Source organism: Talpa europaea (assembly GCF_964194135.1).
Source record: "Talpa europaea genome assembly, chromosome: 14".
Lineage (NCBI taxonomy): Eukaryota > Metazoa > Chordata > Mammalia > Eulipotyphla > Talpidae > Talpa > Talpa europaea.
In genome coordinates this window covers 39548866-39571880 of record NC_140082.1, presented here as the reverse complement: position 1 = coordinate 39571880, position 23015 = coordinate 39548866, and the positions used below count along the sequence as shown (strand labels likewise).

The following is a 23015-nucleotide window of genomic DNA, read 5'->3' as shown; positions in this document are numbered from 1 at the left end:
AATTATTCCTGCTGGAACTTCCTACTCACACACAATTAGAAAGGTTCTAAAACATCTGAATGAATGGCTTACATTTCCATCAAAGAGGCAAAGGATCTTAACATCACTATTTCAAAGCACTGAAAACATGTTAGTGAAAGAGTCAGGTTGGGTACTAGATGTGTCTGCAGCAGCAGTATGTGGAACTTGCACTACCTGTCCGGGTAATAGCACAACGTTCCTGCCAGTGAGGAGGAGGCCAGGCATGTGCCTCTTTGTACAAAAGATTTTCCTCTGAGAACCCACTGTGGTTTGGACACCAGGCTACAGACTTAACATAGACAAATCTAGATTCCTTATGTGATGTGAAAAAATTAGGAAATGGTACTCATTGGGGCAATAAGTATTTCTGGGTGTGGTTACTGCTTACTGAGAGTGGCTCTCTCCCTTCTACCCCCTGAACAGACTAAGAAGCATTTCCTCGAGGTCGCAGAAGCCTTCCTTAAATGTTGAACCATGACATTTAATAGCAGAATAGCCATGAAGCCAGCAGGAGGAACTCATGGGAACTCTGGGGCTGGACACACACAATCACACACGTTGGAGTCAGGAGATTCACCCCACAGTTTGTTCACTGATGTTGCCAGTGCAACATGAATGAAGGCCAGAAAAATCCAGAGTAGAATCCAAGGTTGAGTGATACTTTCCCTGCGCTAAGAAACTGCACAGCCCCTCAGAAATGAGATATCCTGTGCCTCTCCGCCCACAAGATGCAGGGGTGACAAACATTTTACACACAGTAGCCTGTGCATCCTGACCCCCGCCAGTATGTCCAGGGCAGCAGCCTGGCATCCTTTAACAGGCTTTCAGGAAGTGATGTATCCTTTACCTTTCTCGTGAGCGGGACCTCGATGGGCACAGGGACGACTTCGGCCAGCAGGCAGCCGTAGAAGGCCACCATGGAGGCAGCAGGGTCGTTGTTGGGGAACACCAGTGCCACCTGCACAGAGGGAGGGAGTTACATGACGTGATGCTTTTAAAACACCACTAATGCACACAGCCCCCCGCAGCAGCAGGGCTCACATTCAACAGAAAAGCAACACCAGAATGAAAAGTAGGTGCCTGGCTTAAAAATGCAGCAGTAAAAGGTGCTTCAATAGCCTCATGAACTCTCTTCTAATTTATATAGAAGGCAAACACACCACCAATAGTCATGTGTAAAACTGCACCAGAACTCTCCTTACTTTCCTGTTATCTTCCATCTTGTGTGCATTCTCATGTACACGAAATTGTGTATGAGACTGCTATTTTCACTAGGCTTTACAGATACTTTCTCCTATTTCTAGTCTCACAATTGTGGTTGAAGACCGTTCACTGCCTGACTTGGGCATGGGCCTTTGTTTCCTCACCTGTAAACAAGAACACCAGTCGAACCTTATCTAAGGGAAGAAGGAGCTCTAAGCTCTGCCTGCACCCGGCGCAGTCATGGACATTAACTACTCACACTGCACTGGCTACCAGTACTGGTGCAGTGAGTCAACCAGCGCTGCAGACACCTGCAGAGTCTTGGTTTTGGCCCAGATGTGAGGTTCAGTGAATACTGCCTTTGCAGGTCCACCCACCCCTTGGTAGCTGGTTCAACTGCTCTGAAGAACTAAGGATCATTGTGGAGGCTAAAAGTAAGGTTGATTTAACTACCATCCAGTTATGTTGGCACAAACAGTGGGCAAGAGGATTGTATGTTTTCTGATTGTCCTTACGGTATCTTAGTGATGAACAATTTCCATGGGATGTTTATATTATTATTCTTTGCGTGATTTTCTTTTCATTACCTTCCCCTATTTATCTGTAAGTGTCTTGACATTTATCCTAAAAGCTGAATGAATTTTTAATATATTTGGTAATATTAACTCTTAAATTTGATGCAGACTTCTTCACATATTTTAAAAATTTTATTGGTGCATTTAACATTTTATGTAAATTTCTCAAACTTCTGCATGTTATCACCGATTATTTAACAAATATTTCATGCAATTTCTCCTAGACTTTTATAATTGTGAACTTTTAAATTCACTGGGATCTCATCTTCATTTCCGCAGTACAACTAACAGTGTTCCATCATGAGTAATACTTCCGTTCTCTTGCTATGAAAGCCTCCTGTGATAAAGCTTCAAGACAATCCTGTGTCTGGCCTCTCCACCATGCTCTGCAGGACTCGGCTTCTTTCTCACATGTGCTACAGCATCTGGGTACTCTTCTTATGCACTCAAGTTGGTATGTTTTCTTAAGCACACAAATCCCATGATTTACAATATAGATTATTTCAGTGCATTACCTCACTCAGGTATTTAACCAATTTTAAAAAAATGTTCCAACTAGAAGTTATGAATTTTGTCATGAACAGTTGGATAAGACCCTCATTACTTCAATATCTAAATAAGTAGGTTGTCACAAAAGGATTCAGATGCCAGCTGAGAATAGAGCAGGCTGTTCCTTGGATTTGGCTATGTTGGCAATTTAGCAACACAGGATAGTTGGTTGAAACAAAATTAATGGAATTGTGTAAGATAATCCCTTCCCTGTAGCATTCCTACGGTTGACTAAAATCATCTAGATGAGAGAAAAACAAAACTGCAAGGTCAATAAGAACCATTCTGCGCTAAAAATAAATTTTATTTGAGAAACTGAGAATAATTGCTGATATGTTAGTCCTTCATTTTGTCCCAACAGCATGCAGTTGGAAGCCAGGTTACCATTAGTAAGTCTTTCAAGAAGTCCATGCATATGAACCACAATCACTTTAAAAAACCATCTGAGGTTTGCACTAGCTCAGGTGTTTTGTCTTCCACCAATGGGCTGATGATGGTTGATAGCACCTGGTTTTAGAACTGCATCTAGTGAAGCAACGATATTCAATGAAAGGTTGGCAAGGCTTCCAGGCTCCCATGCTGCATGGATTCTGTCCCTGAAGCAGGCTACAACATTTCAGGAAGCCGACCAAACAGCATTAAAGCTGCAGCAGATGTCCAAGTTTTACCCAATACCAATGTGTATGCCCATTCATAAAGGATGACTTAATACTGACTTAGGGTTCTTCCTATAATACCTATTCCAGAGGAATGAGTCTCCACCAAGAGCAAAGAACACACAGGAAAAGTGGGATGTTCCCACAGCCAGACAGTGGACCAATCCTGTTTCTGAGATTTTGCTTTGGTTTCCACCCCAGCTCTATTTAAAGGAAGATCAACTTGATCCAGGATTTAAAATTCCCACTGCTATATCACTAAACGTATGCTGATAATGCCATATTATATAACTTTCAGAGCTGTGTTAAAATAGGATGAAATGTTATATCACGATGTTAAGTGAGTAAAAGCAGAATATAAAATTGTACATTACTGTATGCTCTCAACAGTACAAAAGTAATGGGGAGAAAAGGCCTTTCCTTTCCTAATGGTTCTGTTGGAATCAAAAAGCTGAATTTTTTTTTTTGCAATTTGTTTTAAGAAAGAGAATCCCATTTGTATGTCATTCTTATAAACTTTTCCTTTCACATCTTTCAAAAATATGGATTCACATTGGTGAGTCCCTAGTGATTCCAGTGCAGTCCCATACAATTACAGATGCTTAGTTTGTCTAAGTTCACATGGTTTCCCTTCGTGTGATTCTCCGATTGTCCATGGATTCCCTTGGCAGTACCCACCAAGCAGAACATGCATCAACAAATCATGAGCTGGAAGTCCACCCGAGGCTTTTGATAGGGTTTAACCTTGTAAACTGATTCCCATCTTCCTCCCTGATTTTCCTTCACTGCCATGAAGTAGGAGGGCTGGAGCTGCATGTATCACTCAGTCCTCACTCCATTCCCTACAACCTGACCCCCACTCTATCTTCTCTCCCTAGAAGCCTTCTTAGAGTCCAGGTGTGCTTCAAACAAAAAGATGCTTCTCCTACCCAAACAGTTCAGATATGTCTCTAACCACCTCTTTGGAGACCATTATCACTTTGCAATTTATAGAGAATTAATACTACTGCTCTCTTCTTGTGTGATGTGTCTGTATTTTCTACAGCTCCTGGTACAATATTCCAAAACCCTTATCAGCATCAGGCATATCAATACCTCTTTCAAAGTCAGAAGTTACGCTCCAAAGTGCAGTAATAAAGTCATCCACATGAAAAGTGTCTATAATTTCTACACTAAAGATTGACTGTTACTATTCTGGGGTATATTAAGTTTTATCCAAAAAATGACTTTCAAAGTGGGTAAGAATCCTGTTTATTTCCACAGAAGGCAACAATCACTGGACTACTAGTTTTGTATGCTTATTTAATAAGTATTTACACTCATACACCAGATGTCAGGCACGTGAGTAATTTTTTAAAGACTAATTTAGGGAACTTATACCCCTCACACAATACAGACCAGAACTTGCCAAAAACTCTATTTTATTCCATCAAAACTGTGCCCACTACATTCATTCTCACACGGTAGCTGAACATAGGTGGTTTCTTTTGTAATTGCTATTACAAGGCACTTCAAGAATCTGGAGGCCATACTATAAAATAATGTTTTTTTTTTAAACAGGTCTAAGAATCATAGATATGGGAGATAATATACTATAATTGATTTTTATAAAATTGTGGTAAAATATGCATAACCAAGTTTACCTTCTTAACTGTTTTCAAGTGCAGAGTTTAGCAGCATTGTGGAGCTTCACACTGCTGTGTGACCATCACCCCCAGCCATCCATGGAATGTCTACACCTCCCAACTGAAAGCCTGTCTACACTAGACACAAACTCTCCACCCTGTCTCCAGCCCCTGGCAGCCACCACTCTGTTTTGGCATGTGACCGCTCTAAGTACCACACTGAGGAGAAAACACAAGCAATCGGTCCTTTTGTGTGTGGCTTATTTCACTGAGCATAATATAATGTCTCAAGGTTCATCTATGTTTTACTGTGTGTCAGAATTTCCTTATTTTATTTTCCTCCCTTCTGCCCCCTGGCACCACAATGGCTACACACAGGTAGTTTTCTGTCCCCTTTCCTTTTAAAAGCTGAGTAATATTCCATTGTATGTATCTACCACATTCTGGTTATTTCTCCATTGGTGGGCAGTTGGGTTGCTTACACATTTTGCCTTTTGTGAATAATGCTACTATTAACACTGGTGTAGAAATATCTAAGTCACTGCTTTCAATTCTTTGAAACTGAAGTAGAATTGTTGGATCAAATGATAATTCTAGGATTAATTTTTAAGGGACAACCATACTGTTTTTCATAATCGGTACATCACTTCAGAGTGCTCTCAGCAATGTACAAAGTTTCTAATTTTTTTAAAGACTATTTTATACAAGAACCGGGGTACAGACCAGATGCGTGGGAGGGTGAGAGGATTCTGTTATCAAAAAAACAGAAAATACTAAGTTTTGACTAAGACATGAAAAAATTAGAAACTTTGAATTCTGTCTTTCACATTTGAGTCAAAACTTGGTATTTTCTGTTTTTTTGATAACAGTTATCCCAATGGGTATGAAGTAGTATCTCATCGTATATCCCCAGTGATTAGTAATAAACATCTTTTCATGTGCCATTTTTTTTTTCATAGCCATTTGAAAATGTTTTTGGGAGAAATGCTTATTCAAACCAACATTTTTAAAACTTTTTTGGTTCTTGATATAGTCTGGACTCTAATCTCACATAACACATAGCATTTGAAAACATTTTCTCTTGATAGTATCCAAGTTTTAATTCTCTTAAAGTCCAAATTACCAACTTTTTGTTGCCTCTGCTTTTTTCTGTCATATCCAAGAAATCACTGTCAAATTTAGTGTCATGAAGTTATTTCCTTGTTTTAAATTTAATAGTTTATAGTTTTAGCTTTTATGTTAGGCCATGGATTCACTTTGAGTTAATTATCCGTAGATGGTATAAGGTTTCAAATTTATTCTTTTCCTTGTGGGTATTCAATTTCTCAGCACCATTTGTTGACTAGACCGTCCTTTTGCCATTTGATGTATTAGCATTCTTATTAAAAAATCCTTTGACCATATATATGGTTTCCTTCTGGGCTCTCTATTCTATTCCATTGGTCTATATGTCTATCTTTCTGTCAGTTGCACACTGTTTTGATTAAAACTTTGTAGTAGGATTCATGGTCAGGAAGCATGAGACCTGCAACTGACTTTTAAAAGCTAGAGGTCAAACTTGTTCAATAAAACTGGAAAGAATCACACAGTCCAGCATAAAACCCTGGGCAGCAGTCATCTTTTAGAAAATTCCCTATAATGGGTCCATGCCTTTATATTATCTCTTAACTAAAGTATATCTTGTGTTCTTGTTTGTTTACAGTGCTCTACAATGATATATTTATAGATTTCACTTGGAGATCTTTGGGTGCAGTCCTGGGGGTCTAAGTTACCCAGCAGCATGTGGAGAAAAAGGCAATATATCGATGGCAATAAAATCAGGTTCAACACCTAGTCCCACATCAAAATCAGGGTGCAAAGCTTGGACAAGATTATTAAGTGCTCTGGTATAACGTGAAACTGGAAATACTAATTATCTGTCCTCTGTAACTTACCAGTTTGCACTAAGAATGAAATAAAAACCTGCTTTATCAAGAAATATGACACTGGGAAAGGAACTGCAGCAGTAGTTTGCTGCCAAGACAGTAAGTTCCAATGGATTAATGGAGAAAAAGTTTTAAAGGTAATTGTCCCACCTGCCCAGGTAGATGACAAGATGCTTCCAACCAGGAGACAATACCTGACCGTGGTTACTGGCTTTGGGTGCTGTCTATGCCACTTAATGCTGTGCCTCATCTTGTACGATACTTGACCTTCCAAGTCTGAGTGTCCTCAGGGTTAAAATGTGAGAACCCCACATTCAGCTTAACAAGTTGTTGTGAGGATTAAATGCTTATAGTGAATATTAAGGAAGCCTTATTAGTAAAATTAGTAGATGCTGGGCTTTCACTTGAAAATTTCCCACGTAAGAGGCATGTACTGCAGATCCCATAATTAGATTGCACTTACCCTATCTCCAGGTCGCACCATGGGCTCTTGTTTTGTACCTAATTTATGCAGAATGTTGTACGCAACCTTCATACTTCTTGTCCACAGTTTGCCTATCAACACAAATGATAAAGATACAAGTAATTGGACACATGAATTTTCAGTTATGGCTGGATGTGCATGTCAAATTGTAGATTATGACTCCCCAGTGAAAGCCTGGCACCTGTATCCACCTGCTCTTAATGTGACCAGATCACGGTAAGAACGAATGGAGGACCCAGGAAATGGGTCAGCGGAGTGAGAAGGAAACGGAAATCAAGTAAAAGCAGAGGAGGAGAGACTTTTTAAAACAAACCCTGAGGAGAAAAAAAAAGAAAACTCAAATGTTAGCCTGAGTTCTGATTATTTCTGATGAGGGGGCCCCTTTCACAGGCTATCACTCATTTGTCAGTATTTTACAGTCTGTAAGAACTGGGGAGTGGTCTTAAGAAATCCTCTCAGGAGATGAAATTTACCCAAAGCACTTTTCATCTTCAGCCTTCAACTTACTCTGTGTCTTGGCATCAAGGTGGGATATAAAAGCCAGCAGCTCTGACTTACATAATCAAGGATGCCTGGACACCGAGCAAGAGACCTCCAGCAAAGCCAGAGATGATCTCAAAGGTCATCTCAGACACTTTCAGGGAGTGAGTACAGTGGGGTTACTGTGATAAGCACATCACCATCTTAGGTTGTGCAAAACGACACAACTTTCCTTTTTTTGGGGGTCCTGTTTCATGTGACTCTGAAGAACATCAGTGGGCCTCCCTGGTGATGCAAGGGGTTAAGATGCAACCTATGAAGCTGTCTGAAGCCTCTGCAGCACGAGTTCTATCCCCCAGCTGGCCAGGGAACTACCCACATGGTGCAGCAAACCTCTCCTGTCTCTCCCACTGCTCCCCTCAGCAGTGTATTTCCGCCAGTCTGCCTGTTATGTTGTTCCCCACTGTCTCTGGTGAATCCTCTCACCCTCCCTCGCCCCCCGCCCCTCTGGTCTGTACCCCAGCTCTTGTAGGCATAAAAAAAAAGAATATAAGCACTGCAGAGGTGGTCTTCACAGGGCTGGAGACCTCTCTCTGCTAAGTCCTAATTTTTTTTTTAAAGACTTATTTAGTTATGCATACAAGAACTAGAGTGTAGGCCAGAGGTGTGGGAATGAGAGGATTCATCAGAGACAGAGTAGGGAACAGAACAGGCAGACTGACTGAAATACACTGCTGAGGGGAGCAGTGGCGAGACAGCAGAGGTCTGCTGTGCCATGTGGATTAGCTCTCTGGCCGGGGTTTGATCTCATGTTGCACTGGCTGCCGATAGCTTGATAGTGCTGTGTCTTTAAGCCCTGCGCCACCAGGGAGGTCCTTTTAAGTCCTAAGTTTTTCAACTTTAAATTTTCTAATTTCAGACTTGTGGGAGTTTCGGAAATTCCTTTCCAAAACCTTCCTTTCTTGAAGTTATTTATTTTCATTTAGTTTTACAGTCTTTATTTTTTTAATTTTTAAAACATTTTCCTAGATCACTGTTCATATTTGTACAGTAATTGGTTTCTCCCCTCATATGTAGTCCTCATAGTTCTCCAACTCCATGTCACAGGTGCACTATCACCCTATTCCCTTGGGCTCTTCCCTCCCCTGTTTTTACCCCCTCTACCCTCTCTCTTGCTACTCTATGGTCAGCTTGCAAGTTTTGTCTTTTTCTTGACCTTTTGTTTGGTTTCTCTAGTATTTTTAATTATTTTAAAGTTATAAACATTATAAAAATGACCACAAAGCAGGGAAAGAAAAAGAATTAAAGAAAAAAAAAAAACTTCAGAAGAAGTGACCAGCTTCAGATGGAAACTAGGCTTTAGGTGGTGATCGTGATGTACTATGTACAGATGCTGAAGCATAACACTGTGCACCTGAAACCTATATCATGTCATCATCCAATGTTACTTCAAGAAAACATTCTTTATAATGTTCAGCTTTGAAGAACTTGCAGATTTCAAATCTCTGCTTTCATCCTAGTACAATTCTTCAGCATTATCCAGGTGACAGGAAACAGTCTGTGACTAAATGAAAATGACTTTAAATCTATTCTGAGTTCTTGAACACAAAGATGTTTTAAAACCTTAGCTTCTAAGCATTTTCAGAGCTCAAGTTGTTTGAAGTTATACCAGTGCAACAACAGTACAATAAAATTGAGAGTATTTTTAACTCTTTCACATAAATGCAATCACTTTTAATTTTTTTCCTATCTTAAAAGTAAAAGTGAAATTAAAAGTGTTGAAAAATATATAGTTTTTTGTTTACAATGTATTTTGAATGAAAAAAAAAACTAAGGGATTTTTTTTTATTTCACATTAGATTTTTCAGCAACCCAAATTTTGTGATTACTGTTTAGCAACCAAAGAATTTTTCAGTGTATCGCAGCTTCAGTGATCTGGGCAAATGCTTTGCCCAAATGTCTCTAGATTCTAGGACATTCTGGCTACCAGAAGCACAAAAATCACAGAAAGCATTTTCACATACTTGTAGAGCATCAAGATCATTATTAGGCATGAAATTTTATTCATGCTCCCTCCTCCATCTCTAGCTTCCCAATACCATCGTCCTCAAGACTGGCTACCTTACAATTACTTAGTATCTTACTTAGAGATTATATTTTTCTCCTAAAAGTAGTTCATTAGCCCATTAGAAATAATGCAGAAATGATGCTTTTTCCCTCTGGGAAAACACATTTCCTTAGGGAAAACACAAATATTTGTGCCTCCAGATTTCCTTAATGTGAACAATACTGGGGAATTATATAGATGAATAAACAATTAAATCAAATTGTTGTAACTGAAAAAGTCAATGTGTTGTAAATTAACAAATCAATCACAATCAAACAATTAGCACCATTATATTTTGTTAAATTTCCAACTTCATGCTCAGTCTGGAATATTAATGTTGAAATCATAAATTCATACAAAATTAGCTTATAAGAGAGAGTTTGAAAAGGGTAAAACACACTTTTGATAACATTCTAGAAGTATACTTGATGTTTTTTCAAAAAGAAAGGAGAAATTGCTGATTTACATTAGAAACAGTGGTTCTGGAACAATGTACAAAGGAGATGTAGAAATGATGCAAACACTTTTTTATTATATAGTAATTTTAATTTCACTTGTATGTGAGTAAGGAATGAGCAAGCGGACAGAACATGTAGCATTGAGGAGGAGGCTGGGGGTCCTTCCCTGGGCACACCTAGAGGGAGAAATCCTATACTTCAAAGCATTAACAAGAATGTAAAATAATGGTACTTCATCAATTAAAAAAAAAAAAAAGAAATATCATCAACACAAAAAACATGGGGTAGAAAGATTCTCCGATGCTTTTCTAGCTCAAGCATCTAAACAAAAAAAAAAAAGAGGAGGAGGAGGAAAAAGGAGAAAGAAAAAAAACAACCCAGCATTTGCTTGGTAGAAAAGGACACTGGAACAAAGCAAAATTGATTTGCAGACATTTCCCTAGGGCCAGGGAGGAGAGAAAGGAGGAAGAGACAGAAAAGTTTCTCCTAAATGAGCATGATAAAAGGAAATGGTTGCTTAGCATGATTTACTTTTACTAACATAAGATTATGAAATGCCATGGGATTTCTTTAGTATGTTTTATTTATATTGGTAAATGGAAAATATAATTATAAAACTTTTTATAAGCTTGTTCACAAGTTCACTGGCCATCTATTAAAGATCCTAAATTTCTCAACTGGGAATTCTACCCTGGGGCCTTGCAGGAAGCTAGATAGTTGAAAGTACTACAGTTTTAGTTTGGTTCTTAGATTATACCAAGTCACTTATTCAACTTCCTTCCCTTTGCCGCTTCTCAGTAACACCCAATCATTAAATGATTTTATTGTTTCTGCATAAAAAGCACTTGTCTATGGTTTTCATTGTATTAGTCAACACTTTCATTTTCTGTCCCGATAAATTATTATCTCACGTTTAGAAATGTACTGCTTTCTTATTTTCCTTTGACAAGTAAAAAACCAAGATTGATCCATAATATATGTCAGATATAGACATACACCAAATATACCACAATATAGATGACTTAAAAACAGGACTTGAGATAACTCAGTGTAGACATATTCATTCAAAATTTTCATATAGCAGGTCCTTGAATGATAAAGTTTTGTCCTAACAGTGATAAGAAAAACAATTCCTACTCAACACTGGACCAGTGTTATTCAAGGACCTTCCTTCATTCTACTGGCTGAAAGTCGTGGTTTCCAAGAACCTACTGACAGCATTAAGTAAGGACTCACTTGTTCTGTATCTTATGCCTCAGATTCTCCAGAACCTTGCAAGAAGGCAAAGTCCTCTGTACCTTCAGAAGAAGTGGGTTAGGCCTCCAGTCTAGGTCCTCAGTCCCTTAGACTGCCCTCACTCAGGCTTGATTTCACACGGCCCTGCTCTGACCCAGGGCATAGTAAATGCCTCACACATCTTAACGAATGCTCCCTGGGCCTGCATACGTGTGTCATCAGAAACCCCTGCATGTGGGTCTGGCAGAATCAGCTGCAAATATGAATACAGCTCCACTGCAGAACTGGCAAGAGATGAAAGTCACACAGAAGTCTTTCTTTTAAGTGAATAAAACCTACTGCCAAGAACATTATTTAAAAAAAAAAGAAGCTCATGCCTCATCATGGATGAGATACCCTTTATGCACTTAGAATTGCCCAACAAAGACACAAACCAGGGAAGCTGAGAACCAAGCTTGCAAGACAGGGCCACCTGTGTTCACAGATGCACAGAGGATGGTGTGGCTCTGTGAGCCATGGGTCCTGCCTGCCAAGGGTGGAATCTGCACTGTTCTAGACCTCAACTGGTAATGTAGAAATTGATTTCTTTCCTCCCTGCAATAGAGTTTTATTTTCATAATAATAAGATTAAAAGTTTCAAAAAAAAAAAAAGTCATCTACGCTCACACAAGCAGACCTAACATGAGCCATTTTGGTCTTGCTCTTATTAAGAAGCTGGCTTCTTTGTAAAGTGGCAGTACAGTCTGAAAATAATCTGACAGCCTGCTTTCTCATAGCCCCCAAGCGTGGAGTAGAGAAAGGAATCTCTCTGGTACAGTTAGTTATTTCCATAAGTTTGCAGACTATGTTAATTGTGTTAAAGATTTATGAAAAGTCTTTTTTCTCTTACTTCTTAAAAAAAAAGACACTTTAGAAAGAGATTTTTTTAAATCCTGAGTGATATATATCATAGTTTAGGTATACATTCCTTAACTACCAATCTTTCTTGAAAGTATTAGTTTCAACAATATCACACAACCATTCCAAGAGGTAAAAACCAAAACCTACTTCAAGCTATGATCGGTGAACTTTTTTGCATCCATTTTTAGATGATCCTCAAAACACATTAAAACACAATGATTTTTATAATCTAAACAAGTTATTTTTCTAAAATATTTCCTTTCAAATTTCATTTATTTCCATGGAAACATAAGGAAGTCCAAAAATAAATCAATTACCCTTAAAGAGTCAGTTGTGTCTAGGAATAAGCAAAGATAGGTGAATAAGTCATCCAGAATTACCGTAAGTGAGGATATATAGTGGTTTCCCATTTGTGTCCATTGTGGTCAAGCAAGGGGCCTTTGGTGAGATGGTTCCCCATCGCTGTAATGCGGCTTCTAAGGATGGGGGCCAATTCGTAACCACACCCAGCTGCTCCCCACGCATCGCCAACATCTGGGCTCCCTCTGGCTTTGGCTGATTGGGATCTGGTTGTTGAACTAATAATAAGCACATTTGAATACAAAAGGTTTTCAAGAAAAATATATGCACGTTAGCACAATTCGTTTTTTATTCTTTTGAAACAAGCTAGGAGTATAACTAATAAAGGTATAACTTTACTAGTGAGCCGGAAACATGTATTCATTCTTTTATAGAATCAGAGCTATGAACTACAACTAAGCCTCAATGGTCATAAATGAAGTGCTCAATTTCTATAATTCCCAAAGCAATATTGGGATGAGGAACTTTAGGAGACCTGAGTGCATTTACAAACTGACAGCAAGTAAACTACGTATTTTATAATATGTAGGGTTGCAATACCTATGTTTAAAATATCAATTATTAACATATACTAGTAATTCTGGACTCCAAAAGCTCAAATCTCACTAAACTTTTATGCTCTTAAATATTGACATGTAAGTTCAAATCTGCTGCAATTACTAGGAATAATGACCAAAGAGCATATTTTCTTGAGTAAAAGAAAAATAAATACCTCATATAAAATATAACCTGCCCAACTCTTTAAATTGGCAAGAAAACAAGATTATTTCTCTCATTTCTGGAAATGATTTCTTTCTCAGCTTATGATAGAGAATTTCCACCTGCTGGCCAGAAAATTCTCTATGTCTTACTTGTGTTATAAAGAATGAGGAAACAAGCAGTTTGATTTTGACACAGTAAGTAGTATTTTGTTCCAACTTTAAGTGGTTTGTGTTAAAAGGCTTCTGAGCATTCAGAGGTTGAGACATTGGCTCCTGAACTTGTAAAGCCAGGCAGGAGGCAGCCTGCTGTAGGCTCTCTGCAGTCTCCTTTAAAAGCTTATCCAGGGAGAACTGGGCTGCTGTGAGTTTTCTATCATATACTTGCATTTCTGTATCCTTCTGGAGCCTCACCAAGATCCTGACTCAGGGGACAACACTGCGTTCTGCTGAGGTGACAACCGGTTTGGGTTTCCATGCAACTGTGCCAGTGCTCAGTGTGGGGTACAGTTGGGAAGGATAGTTGGGGGAATAATCGGGAGCCTGCAGCACCCTATCTAGATTCCTGTCTTCTTGTGACTGCCTAAATGATTGCTCTTAAAAAGTGAAGTAGCGTTGGTAGAAAAATAGCATCGTTTATGGGATGATAGGAGCACTAGAACAAACAGTGTGGGAGAGAGCTCCCTTACCTTCTAATAATTCTTCAAAATCATCAACAAAGAATTCCCGCAAAGGCGGCCTCTTGGGTCGTTTGAGGGTGTTGACAAGCTGTTGGATCTTTGCTGATACCCGGCTACTCACAGGCACGCCTGAAACACAACCGTGGAGCAAATGAGCTGACTTTCAGGCATGCTGGAGCCTGAATGCAACCACGTCGGAAATCGAAGCTCACTGCCCCTTCCAAGGGCTGGGAGAGGCAGGCTTATGCTATGGGAGATCCAGTGTCCTTGAAGGGTCACCTATGGGATATGCCTAGTGAAAATGTTCTGCTAGGTGCACACTCACAGTGTGGTGACCCCGAACAAAAACTAAGGGAGGACAAAGAGGCAGCACAGTGACAATCATGAGGCTAGACCTTCTGATGCCTTTGGTCTGGGTGTGGCTCAGAAGCACTAGCCTCTTAAGTGTCCCCATCTTTCTGACAAGAGAGGTCATCATAGGCTGATAAACACTGGACTACACAGTTATGACTCAGAATTTACTGGAGAAAGATGAACTTCAAAGCCATTAAAATGTTGACAAGAACAGCAGCAATGACCAATTTGATAATGAATTCTGCAGAAAACTAAAGCAAAATTGAAACTCAAAGTGCTCCAGGGAAACCAATCATGTTGGCAAATGACTGATTTCAAACATATTAATAGAGAGCTCACAAGCCTGAGTCATTCTGGGCTCTGAGTGTGATGAAGAGGTGAGCAGTCCCTAGAAACTGGACCAGGCCTTCCTCCTGACCCCCAAAACCACACAGTATCCCAGGAGGCAAGCACAGTGGGATGGATGGCCTGCCAAGACCACTGCGGCCATCCTCCAGGAATATAGCATTTGATTTCATTACCAGGTTTTATTCCTACTTTCATGACGCTGGAAGCACTGAGACTTCGGGAAAGTAGAAAGAAAAAAAGCATAAAGTTCACGTCTGCATCTCCAGATTGGGTAACATAAACAGCCACTGTCTTCAGAACACATTAAGACTTAAGATGTGAGGAATAAAAGAGAAACCCTATATTGGGTTTTATCTAATCACTTTATTTTTCCTCCAAATATATCTCTAAATCACCATTCTAGCCCATCTTTGATAATTATTTTCTTCCTTTTACATTAACTTCATCTTGCCCTTCCTTTTACATTAATTTCATCTTGCCCTTTTAAATAACTGTTCATAATTGGAACACAAGCACAGTCATTTCCTCGTTGCTGAAATGACTTCGTTCTTCACTAGCAAAAACATCAGAATCTTAAGACATTTCTGTTTTTCCTCACAGCTAAATTCCTACAAAAGTGACATTTTCCCCTACAAGGAATAACTCCTGGCCAACTTGGAGGTGATCTGCATTTCTTAAGAGTCTGATGCTTTCCATGGGAGGTTCATGGAGAACCTGACAATAAATTTAATGAACTGACTGTGTATCTAAGAAAAGCACATCCAATCACGGGCACCAAAAGGCAAGGTAGTAGAGACCAGAATTTGAAAAAGAGGAAAACTCTGTGAGTCTCACCGTCTCCCGTTTCCATGAGCTCAGCATTGCCATACTTTGGTGCCGTCCGCGACGTTGTAGAGCCTTGGGGCCTTTCTACTTGTATTGAGTGTTCTGAGGTGTAAGTGGTTACATCAGGAGGTGCGGAGTGATTTTCTGTGAAGAAGCAAATCGCGAGCTTTCTGATTATCATGGCAGAGTTGTTCTGAAGACCAAGTAAGCAGTATGGCCTCCAGCAATACCACACCCTTGCAAGAGGCTACAACAAAATCTCAGCACAAAGAGGACCTTTATGGTAATGTGTACTGCTCATAATGGAACAAAGTTAGGTAAAACTTCAGACAGAATATCACAACAGTAGCCCTATCAACGAGTCATATAGCATTTTAACTAAAACAATCTTTTCAAGCAGTCAAAGGAGAAAAAGAGACAGTTACATGTTTATTCATTAAGGAAAAGTCTTTCTTGGCCTGTCATTATCCAGACAGGGAAGAACTCAAGCTTTGGAGGCAGAGAGCCTGAGGTTTGAATGCCAGTTCTGCAAATTGCTCAAGATCTTGGGAACATGTCTTACCCTTTCTGTGCCTCAGTTTTCTCATCCATCAGGTAGGAATGGCAATGGCTAATTTCTTGTAGAGTAGTTGCATAGATTAAATGATTTATCATATATAACATTCTTAGGACATTTCTTGATAGAGGATGAGCATTCAAGAACTATTAGCTATTTTATAATTTGTTTTTTTTTTTCTTCTTGTTGGTTTCTTTTTTAAAGATTTATTTATTTATTTATACAAGCACTGGGTACACTCAGAAGTGCGGGAGGGTGAGAGAGAATTCACCAGAGCCAGAGCAGGGAGCAGATCAGACAGACTGATAAAATACACTGCTGAGAGGAGCAGCGGGCATGGCAGGAGAGGTTTGTGAGCCATGTGGGACCCTTGCTGGCAGCCGGGGATCGAACTGGCGCTGCAGAGGCTGCAGGTAGCTTCGCAGCCCAGGGCTCAACCGCTGGCCACCAGGGAGGCCCTATAATTAGTTTTGACATGAGTAATATGGAAGAGTCATTCAAAAGCCACCTGCTTACTCTCTGATGTGTGTCATGCACAGTGAGGTGGGCAACCGTTACTAGCAACAAAGTTGAGTGCTTAAATGGTTAAGTGGGGAAAGCACAATTTGTATTTATTAAAATGGGCATTAAGGAGAGTATGCGAAGTGAGACTATCAATGGCACTTTATATATGCTCTAATAATGGATATCACACCATTAATTTTGACTCACTTAACCTACTGGATACTGTGAAGGTCCCTGGCCTCCTGTAGTTCCATCTGTCAGAAGCATGTCACTTGGGCTGTGGGAGGGAGCAGGCATTGGGTGCTGTCCACATCAGCACCACACATGGGGACACTTGAAACAGTGAGATCACCAACAAAAAGTATAAGGATGGGGAACAATGGGGCACCAAATAGATTATGTGATGGAGACTACTTATAGTCTGAGCTCAACAAGAAGGCAGAGTCACCATATTTGGCATCAGCTGGGAACCTACCTGTTAAGAGACTCAAAATTTAGTCACTTGCCCATGACTACAGTACTCATTTTGGTACTGATTTGAGATTTAAAAATAATTGTAGCAAGTAGGTGGATCTGAAAGTATGGAATCTGCCAACAGTGAGGATGGACTGAATGTAGAAGGGAGCTTGTATACACCAGGACATACTACAGGAAGAGAGGGTGCTGCAGGGGAAGGGTTAGTATTCCTAGGTAAGTTTCAAAAGTAGCATCTAGGGTGGCCAAGTATCCTAACATGCCTGGAACACCTCGGACACTGACCAGGCACACTGACCCAGCAGGTGTGCGGGGATATGCATGGGGCTGAACTCAGGGGATATCAGGCTGTCGGGTTGACTTGGTCCTAGGCCCTGCTCACAGCTATCCCTGGGGACCAGCAATGTAGCTTCTGTGCTTCAGTTGGCTTTCTGTACAGAGGAGACAACAACAACAGGGCTCATCTTGTGAGGCTACAGTGGGCTTAAAAGAGTGAAGTAGACATAAGCACTCAAGCACTGTTGTAACCCACACACGACCTTAGCTGAGGGAAGAGAGCCCAGATGCTGTGTGCTGTGCAGAGCACAGGCAGCAAGCAGCCACTGCTAGGGTCTAAGCCTAGGCAGAGATCTAGGGCATCAGCGCCCTAAACACACACCTTTTAGTAGAGTCTAGACCCCCGCTTATCTCCCTGTTATGGTTGAGCTGTGTTCTGACAAAACTCATATGCTGAAGTCCTGGGTGCCAGAACTTCAGAATGTGACTGTACTGGAGATGTGGTCTTTAACATGACTGAGTTAAATGGAGGTCATTAGGCCTTAATTCCAAGTGATGACTGTCCTGGCCATCAGGCCCTAATTCCAAGTGACCGCTGTCCTCAGAAGAAGAGATTAGGGTACAGACACAGAGGAAGCCCATGGGAAGACATGGGGAGGAGATGTCTGTCTATGCACCAAGGAGAGAGACCTCAGGAGAAACCAGCCCGGCAGACACCTGCATCTAGGACTCCAGCCTCTATGATGGGAAGGGGGGGGGGGCAAGGTGACAGACTTCTGCTGTGGTGCTTTGTTATGACTGCCAAGCTCCTAAAACAGAGTCTTTTTTTTTTTTTTTTAAAGATTTATTTATTTATACAAGAACTGGAGTATAGGCCAGAGACACGGGAGGGTGAGAGAATTCACTAAAGAGAGCAGGGACCAGAACAGGCAGACGACTGAAAACACTGCTGAGGGCTGCAGTGGGTGAAATAGGAGAGGTCTGCCGCACCATGTGGGTATCTCCCTGGTCGGCTGGGAATCAAACCTGAGCTGCAGAGGCTGTGGACAGCTTCACAGCACTGTGCTCAACCTGCTGTGCCACCGGAGAGGCCCCTAAGACAGAGTCTTAAGGGCAACTTCTTTGCTCTGAGTCCAGGAGTGTCCACGAGAGGGAGGCAGACAGGTCAGTCTCTTTGGACACAATGGTGAAGGGCAAGAAGGAAGAGCAGAATCACTGATTCTGTCCCCCTTCGATGTTTCAGATGCTGCACGCACCATCTGCATCACCCCCATCTGTGCTTTTGACAAATAGATTTTATTTCAGGTTTCAAATGATCTCATTCTCCATTGCTATGCAGTACACTCATTGGGGCCTCTTATTTCAAATGAAAATACAATAGATGCTAAGGCACACTGAGCAAATTTCCCTATGAGCCCCTTAAAAACAAAGCAGTTTAATGTGAGTTGCTTGCATTTCAACCTCATTCGGTGGACTGGTTAAGTCATCATTGGTGAGAGCCAGTCAGAGTTCGTGGTAGGAGCAGGAACATTGCAGCACTTCCACTTTGAAGTTGGAAAAAATAATGATTCCGATACAGCTGGTGATTAAAAAATAGGAATGATGACAGCTGGGTGACTTCAAAGTGCTTTCCAAATTTATGTATGTGCCCCTCCCCCTCCCCATTCATCCATATGGCTTCACTGCAGGATCATAAACCCAGCAGCTGGCTTCTGTTAGGAAGCCAGAGAAAGTTATGCCACTGGAGTGATGCGCTGTGTCCTACTTTATTTTTCTAGAGATCAGGACTCCGAATACTTAACAAGTTATATCTCTTCTGAGGAGGATTCTGTATGCAATATATGCTGAAGAAATACTTGTTGGGGGAAAGATGTAAGTGAGGTGGAAGGTGGAGGTTCAAAGATCCAAAAAAAGTTCACCAGCACCAGGCAGCAGGTCAGGGAAGTCACACAGGTCAGGGGCACACTGAAGACCAAGAATCAGCAAAGTGGGGTGCATATTCTAAGCAAGACAGCCCACTGCTCTCTAAATCAGTTTCCTAATACTTTTAAAATCAACAAAAAATGGGGGTCATCCTTCCAGCCACCTTCAAGTGTCACCCCAGAGTCACTGAGACAACTTTACAGTTGTTGCCCCCTGGGTGGGGGTTGTCTCCTCCACCCTAAATCATTTTTACTCTCAGCAGCTGTCAGGGTTCTGTCAGGGTTCCTGAAGAAATCTGAAATCAGGACTCACACTGGAGGAAGCAGGAGGATGTGTATCCAGCATCTTTCAATAGAGTATCTGCAAGCTGTTTCAGCCGATGAGTACTGGGGGGCTCCATCTCACCCCTTGAATCCCACTCCTGGGTTTTAGTTTGTTACTCCTGCCAACACCATCCCCCATGTTTGCACAGATGTTTCAGGTCATGACCATGTCAGGGCTCCACTGGGTTCCCTGATTCCTTGGCCTAACTCCTTCCTAATCATCTGCTCGTGCAGAGGGCCACTCGGTGTGCTGCTCAGATGCTGGACTTGCCTGCTACCCTCTTACAACATTTGTGCTCAGCAAATGTTTGAGGAGTAGTTCAAAGGACAAATAAGTTAATAAACACTTGACAATTAGAGTAAATGCCTCTGGTTCTAGCAGCAGCTGAAAGGAAGCCACCTTGAATTCTATTTATGATGAGGAATCCCAAGGGGTTGCTGGTGGCTGGCCCCACTTTTAATCATCTTAATTATTTTACAGTTCCCAAGCAACTTCTGAATGAAGAGAAGAAAAAGGGGAAATCTGCTTCTTATAGGAAAAAAGCACCTCACAGGAAATTTGCAATTAGTGTCTCAACCATAAATGATACATGACAATATAAGGGAGGAGTGATCTTCTTACTTGAATAATCTCTCAGGGACAGAGCTGTATACTCAGTTTACCTGTCTTCTGCTGCAGATGAACCTTTCCTGAGTATGTGAGTAATACTAATAATAGAGATTCATAGTTCCTTTTCAAAGTCACAGGCAAAAAAAAAAAAAAGAATGATAAAGGGGGAAAAAAAAAAACAAAGTCACAGGCAAATTATCTACAGGCTAAATTAAGAGATAGTTAGAAAAGTGTTTGTTGGCTCCTTATCCAAACATTTCTCTCAGCCACAATTCTAAGAGTCAGGGTTGACGTGAGGAGATTTTATAGCTTCTCAGGTTTGGAACCATCTCCCTCCTGTAGTATGCCCTAAAAATTCCATAAACTGTGGTAGACTGTCAGACAAATCTTAAGAAGTACTTTCTATTTTCAGAACAGGAATCTTTAAGTTTGGATAATCTTCTTGATTTCTATATGCATGACAAAAAGCTCTAATTATCATGAATCCCACATAGACTAGAGAGTCTGTGGGGCTGTGACAAGGATGTTGGCATCTTTGTTGTTTATGCAAAGTTTAATTGTGCTCTTGTACAGAGAAGAGGGCTGTCTGTGAGGAGCAGGGCCAGGGTGGATCAGACACAGAGGAGAGGATGTCAGTGGGGTTCCTGATACTCTGCAGCAGGGTGTTCTGGGGCAGCCAACTGACTCTTCTATGCCCTGGTCTTTTCAACCGCAGAACAGGAAAGTTGTCCCCCGTTCAGCCCCTCACTGCAGACACCTGCAATGGCCGCCACCAGCAGGTGCTGCTCTCAAGACCCAGGTTCTCTCTGCAGTTTCTCCCGAGTGTGGGAGCCTTCTCTTTCAAGCAGACTAAGAAGTAATCTGTGAACTCTTGTACATAAAGGTGCAAATGACTGTTACTACACTGAGTAAAGTCCATTTATATACAGGAAAATATCAGACACTCTAAATGGATGCATTTCTCTAGTATCTACTAAGGTGTGAGCAAGCAGGCTGATGAGTCTTTCCTGCAGGACAGAGTATATGCTAGATGAAGGGGTAGGAGACTCCTGCATCCAAAAATCAGTACTTTTATTTAAAGTATAAAATTCAAACAAATAAAATCAGTTTTGAGAGTAAAAAAGCCAAAGTGTCTTTTGGGAGAGATAGGAGCAGACCTGGAATTTAACTACATTGACAGGGCAGTGCATGGAAGGGACAGGAGGGATTGGAGGGGTCAGTTCAGACAGGAGAGAGAAACCTGGGTCCAGGTCCTGAGAGGAAGAAAACCTACAAAACACACAGGGAGGCTGGATCCCAGCAGGCAAACTTTGACAGTATGTGGGAAATAAGGACGGTGTAGAACTAGAACCAGGGAAGGAGGGCCCCAGCAGATGAGCCAATCTCAGGGTACAGGGTGACGCCAATGTGGGAAGCATCTTGAAATGTGACTGGTGAAGGGTTTCTGGGTAGGAAATGCAACCTGTGAGTCACAGAAAGCAGGCAGCCGTTAAAACTGTGGGAGTAGGCAAGGCTGGTGTGAATGTAGAGAGACTGTAGGCAGATTTGTGGTGACATTCACACAATTTCAATGAATGCATTTCTGCGGCCCTCGGTTTCATTACCAACTACACATGATGATGCAGGATTAGAAGCCAGCATTAGGATTTGACTAAAAATTCCCAGTCATGTCAGCTGATGAGAGGCCCATCTCTCAAGTCAAGGTTTCTTTTAGTACTATATTACCCACATAAGCCACAAGAAATAAGTAACTGATAGAAGAATCTCAATTCTACCTGCTGTTATATAATACAAAATTGTTTTTTTTTCCTACTGGGTTTTTCAACTGCGTGACTTAAAACTCTAAAACATGGGTTTGGCCATGCTACCTGTTTTATAAATAAAAGATTTATTGGCACACAGCCATACCACTTGTGTTCGAACATCTAAGGTTGCTTTTGTATTAGACAAACTGTTTAGCAGAGCTAAACAGAGCCAAACAGTTAGCAAAGCTAAACAGTTGCACCAGAGACCAAAAATAGCCTGAAATATATACTCTCTAGCCCGTTACAGGAGAATCTGCGGACTCTACTGTAGAATTATGAAATTCTAGCTGTAAGGATAACCCATCCAGGAGGTGGGCATTGCAGGGAGATCCTGGCTCCAAGTGTCAGACTTTGCCAACATCATGTCCTTGATGAGTGTTTGATATATTATTATTATTTGTAAATGTGTTTAAAGTATCAATAGAGAGATTACAAAAGAATTATCTAATACTTTGGATAATTAGGCATAAATAGAATAATTTATAATTTATCACAACAGCTATTCAAGTTCTCTGAAAAAATTCCCTAGAAACTGGATTCTAGACTCAAATAAATGTGCAATTGCCAGACTTCAGGGGAATTGTGCAACACTTAAGTGGCACATTTGACTGCCTTGTGACTTCTTAACTTCTTAGCAGGATGATGTAAGAAATCTGATGAGAAATTGCTTGCTTACATAAACAGCAGACACCAAAAGTGGCATTAATGTCAGTGAATTCTAAAACACTCCAGGAATGGCAATTATTTCTATGAACATCTGGTTAATGAAAATGCACTGCAATGCACACTGGTGGAATCCATATATGATGATGTGGGTTAACAAACAATGACAGAGACCTGATCAATATTTTTGTAGCTACAAAAATAAGAGAATATTTCATGCAGGGGTCTCTATAATTTTCTGAATATACAAAATTTCATTCCAGATGTATAACAATGTTATCTATTCTACTTTGTTCTTATTTGTTAGTCTAGAAATGTATTAATAGTTTCTCTTCAATTTGTTCATTTCCATGTAGGTAAATAATTCCTATAGTATTTTACTATCAATGTTTTTTAT

General features: G+C 40.7%; 1 protein-coding gene across 2 annotated transcripts in view; it reads right to left on the bottom strand.

Moving 5' to 3' along the window:
* Positions 1-23015, bottom strand: part of DIP2C (disco interacting protein 2 homolog C) — a gene marked incomplete at both ends in the record, with an annotated part of 341031 nt that overhangs the window by 92730 nt on the left and 225286 nt on the right. For both annotated transcript variants that reach the window (XM_084253747.1, XM_084253748.1), the window contains 5 exons: positions 869-979; positions 7018-7109; positions 12600-12797; positions 13967-14086; positions 15494-15628. In XM_084253747.1, coding sequence (XP_084109873.1) covers positions 869-979; positions 7018-7109; positions 12600-12797; positions 13967-14086; positions 15494-15628 — 656 coding nt within the window. The remainder of the gene's footprint in view (positions 1-868; positions 980-7017; positions 7110-12599; positions 12798-13966; positions 14087-15493; positions 15629-23015) is intronic.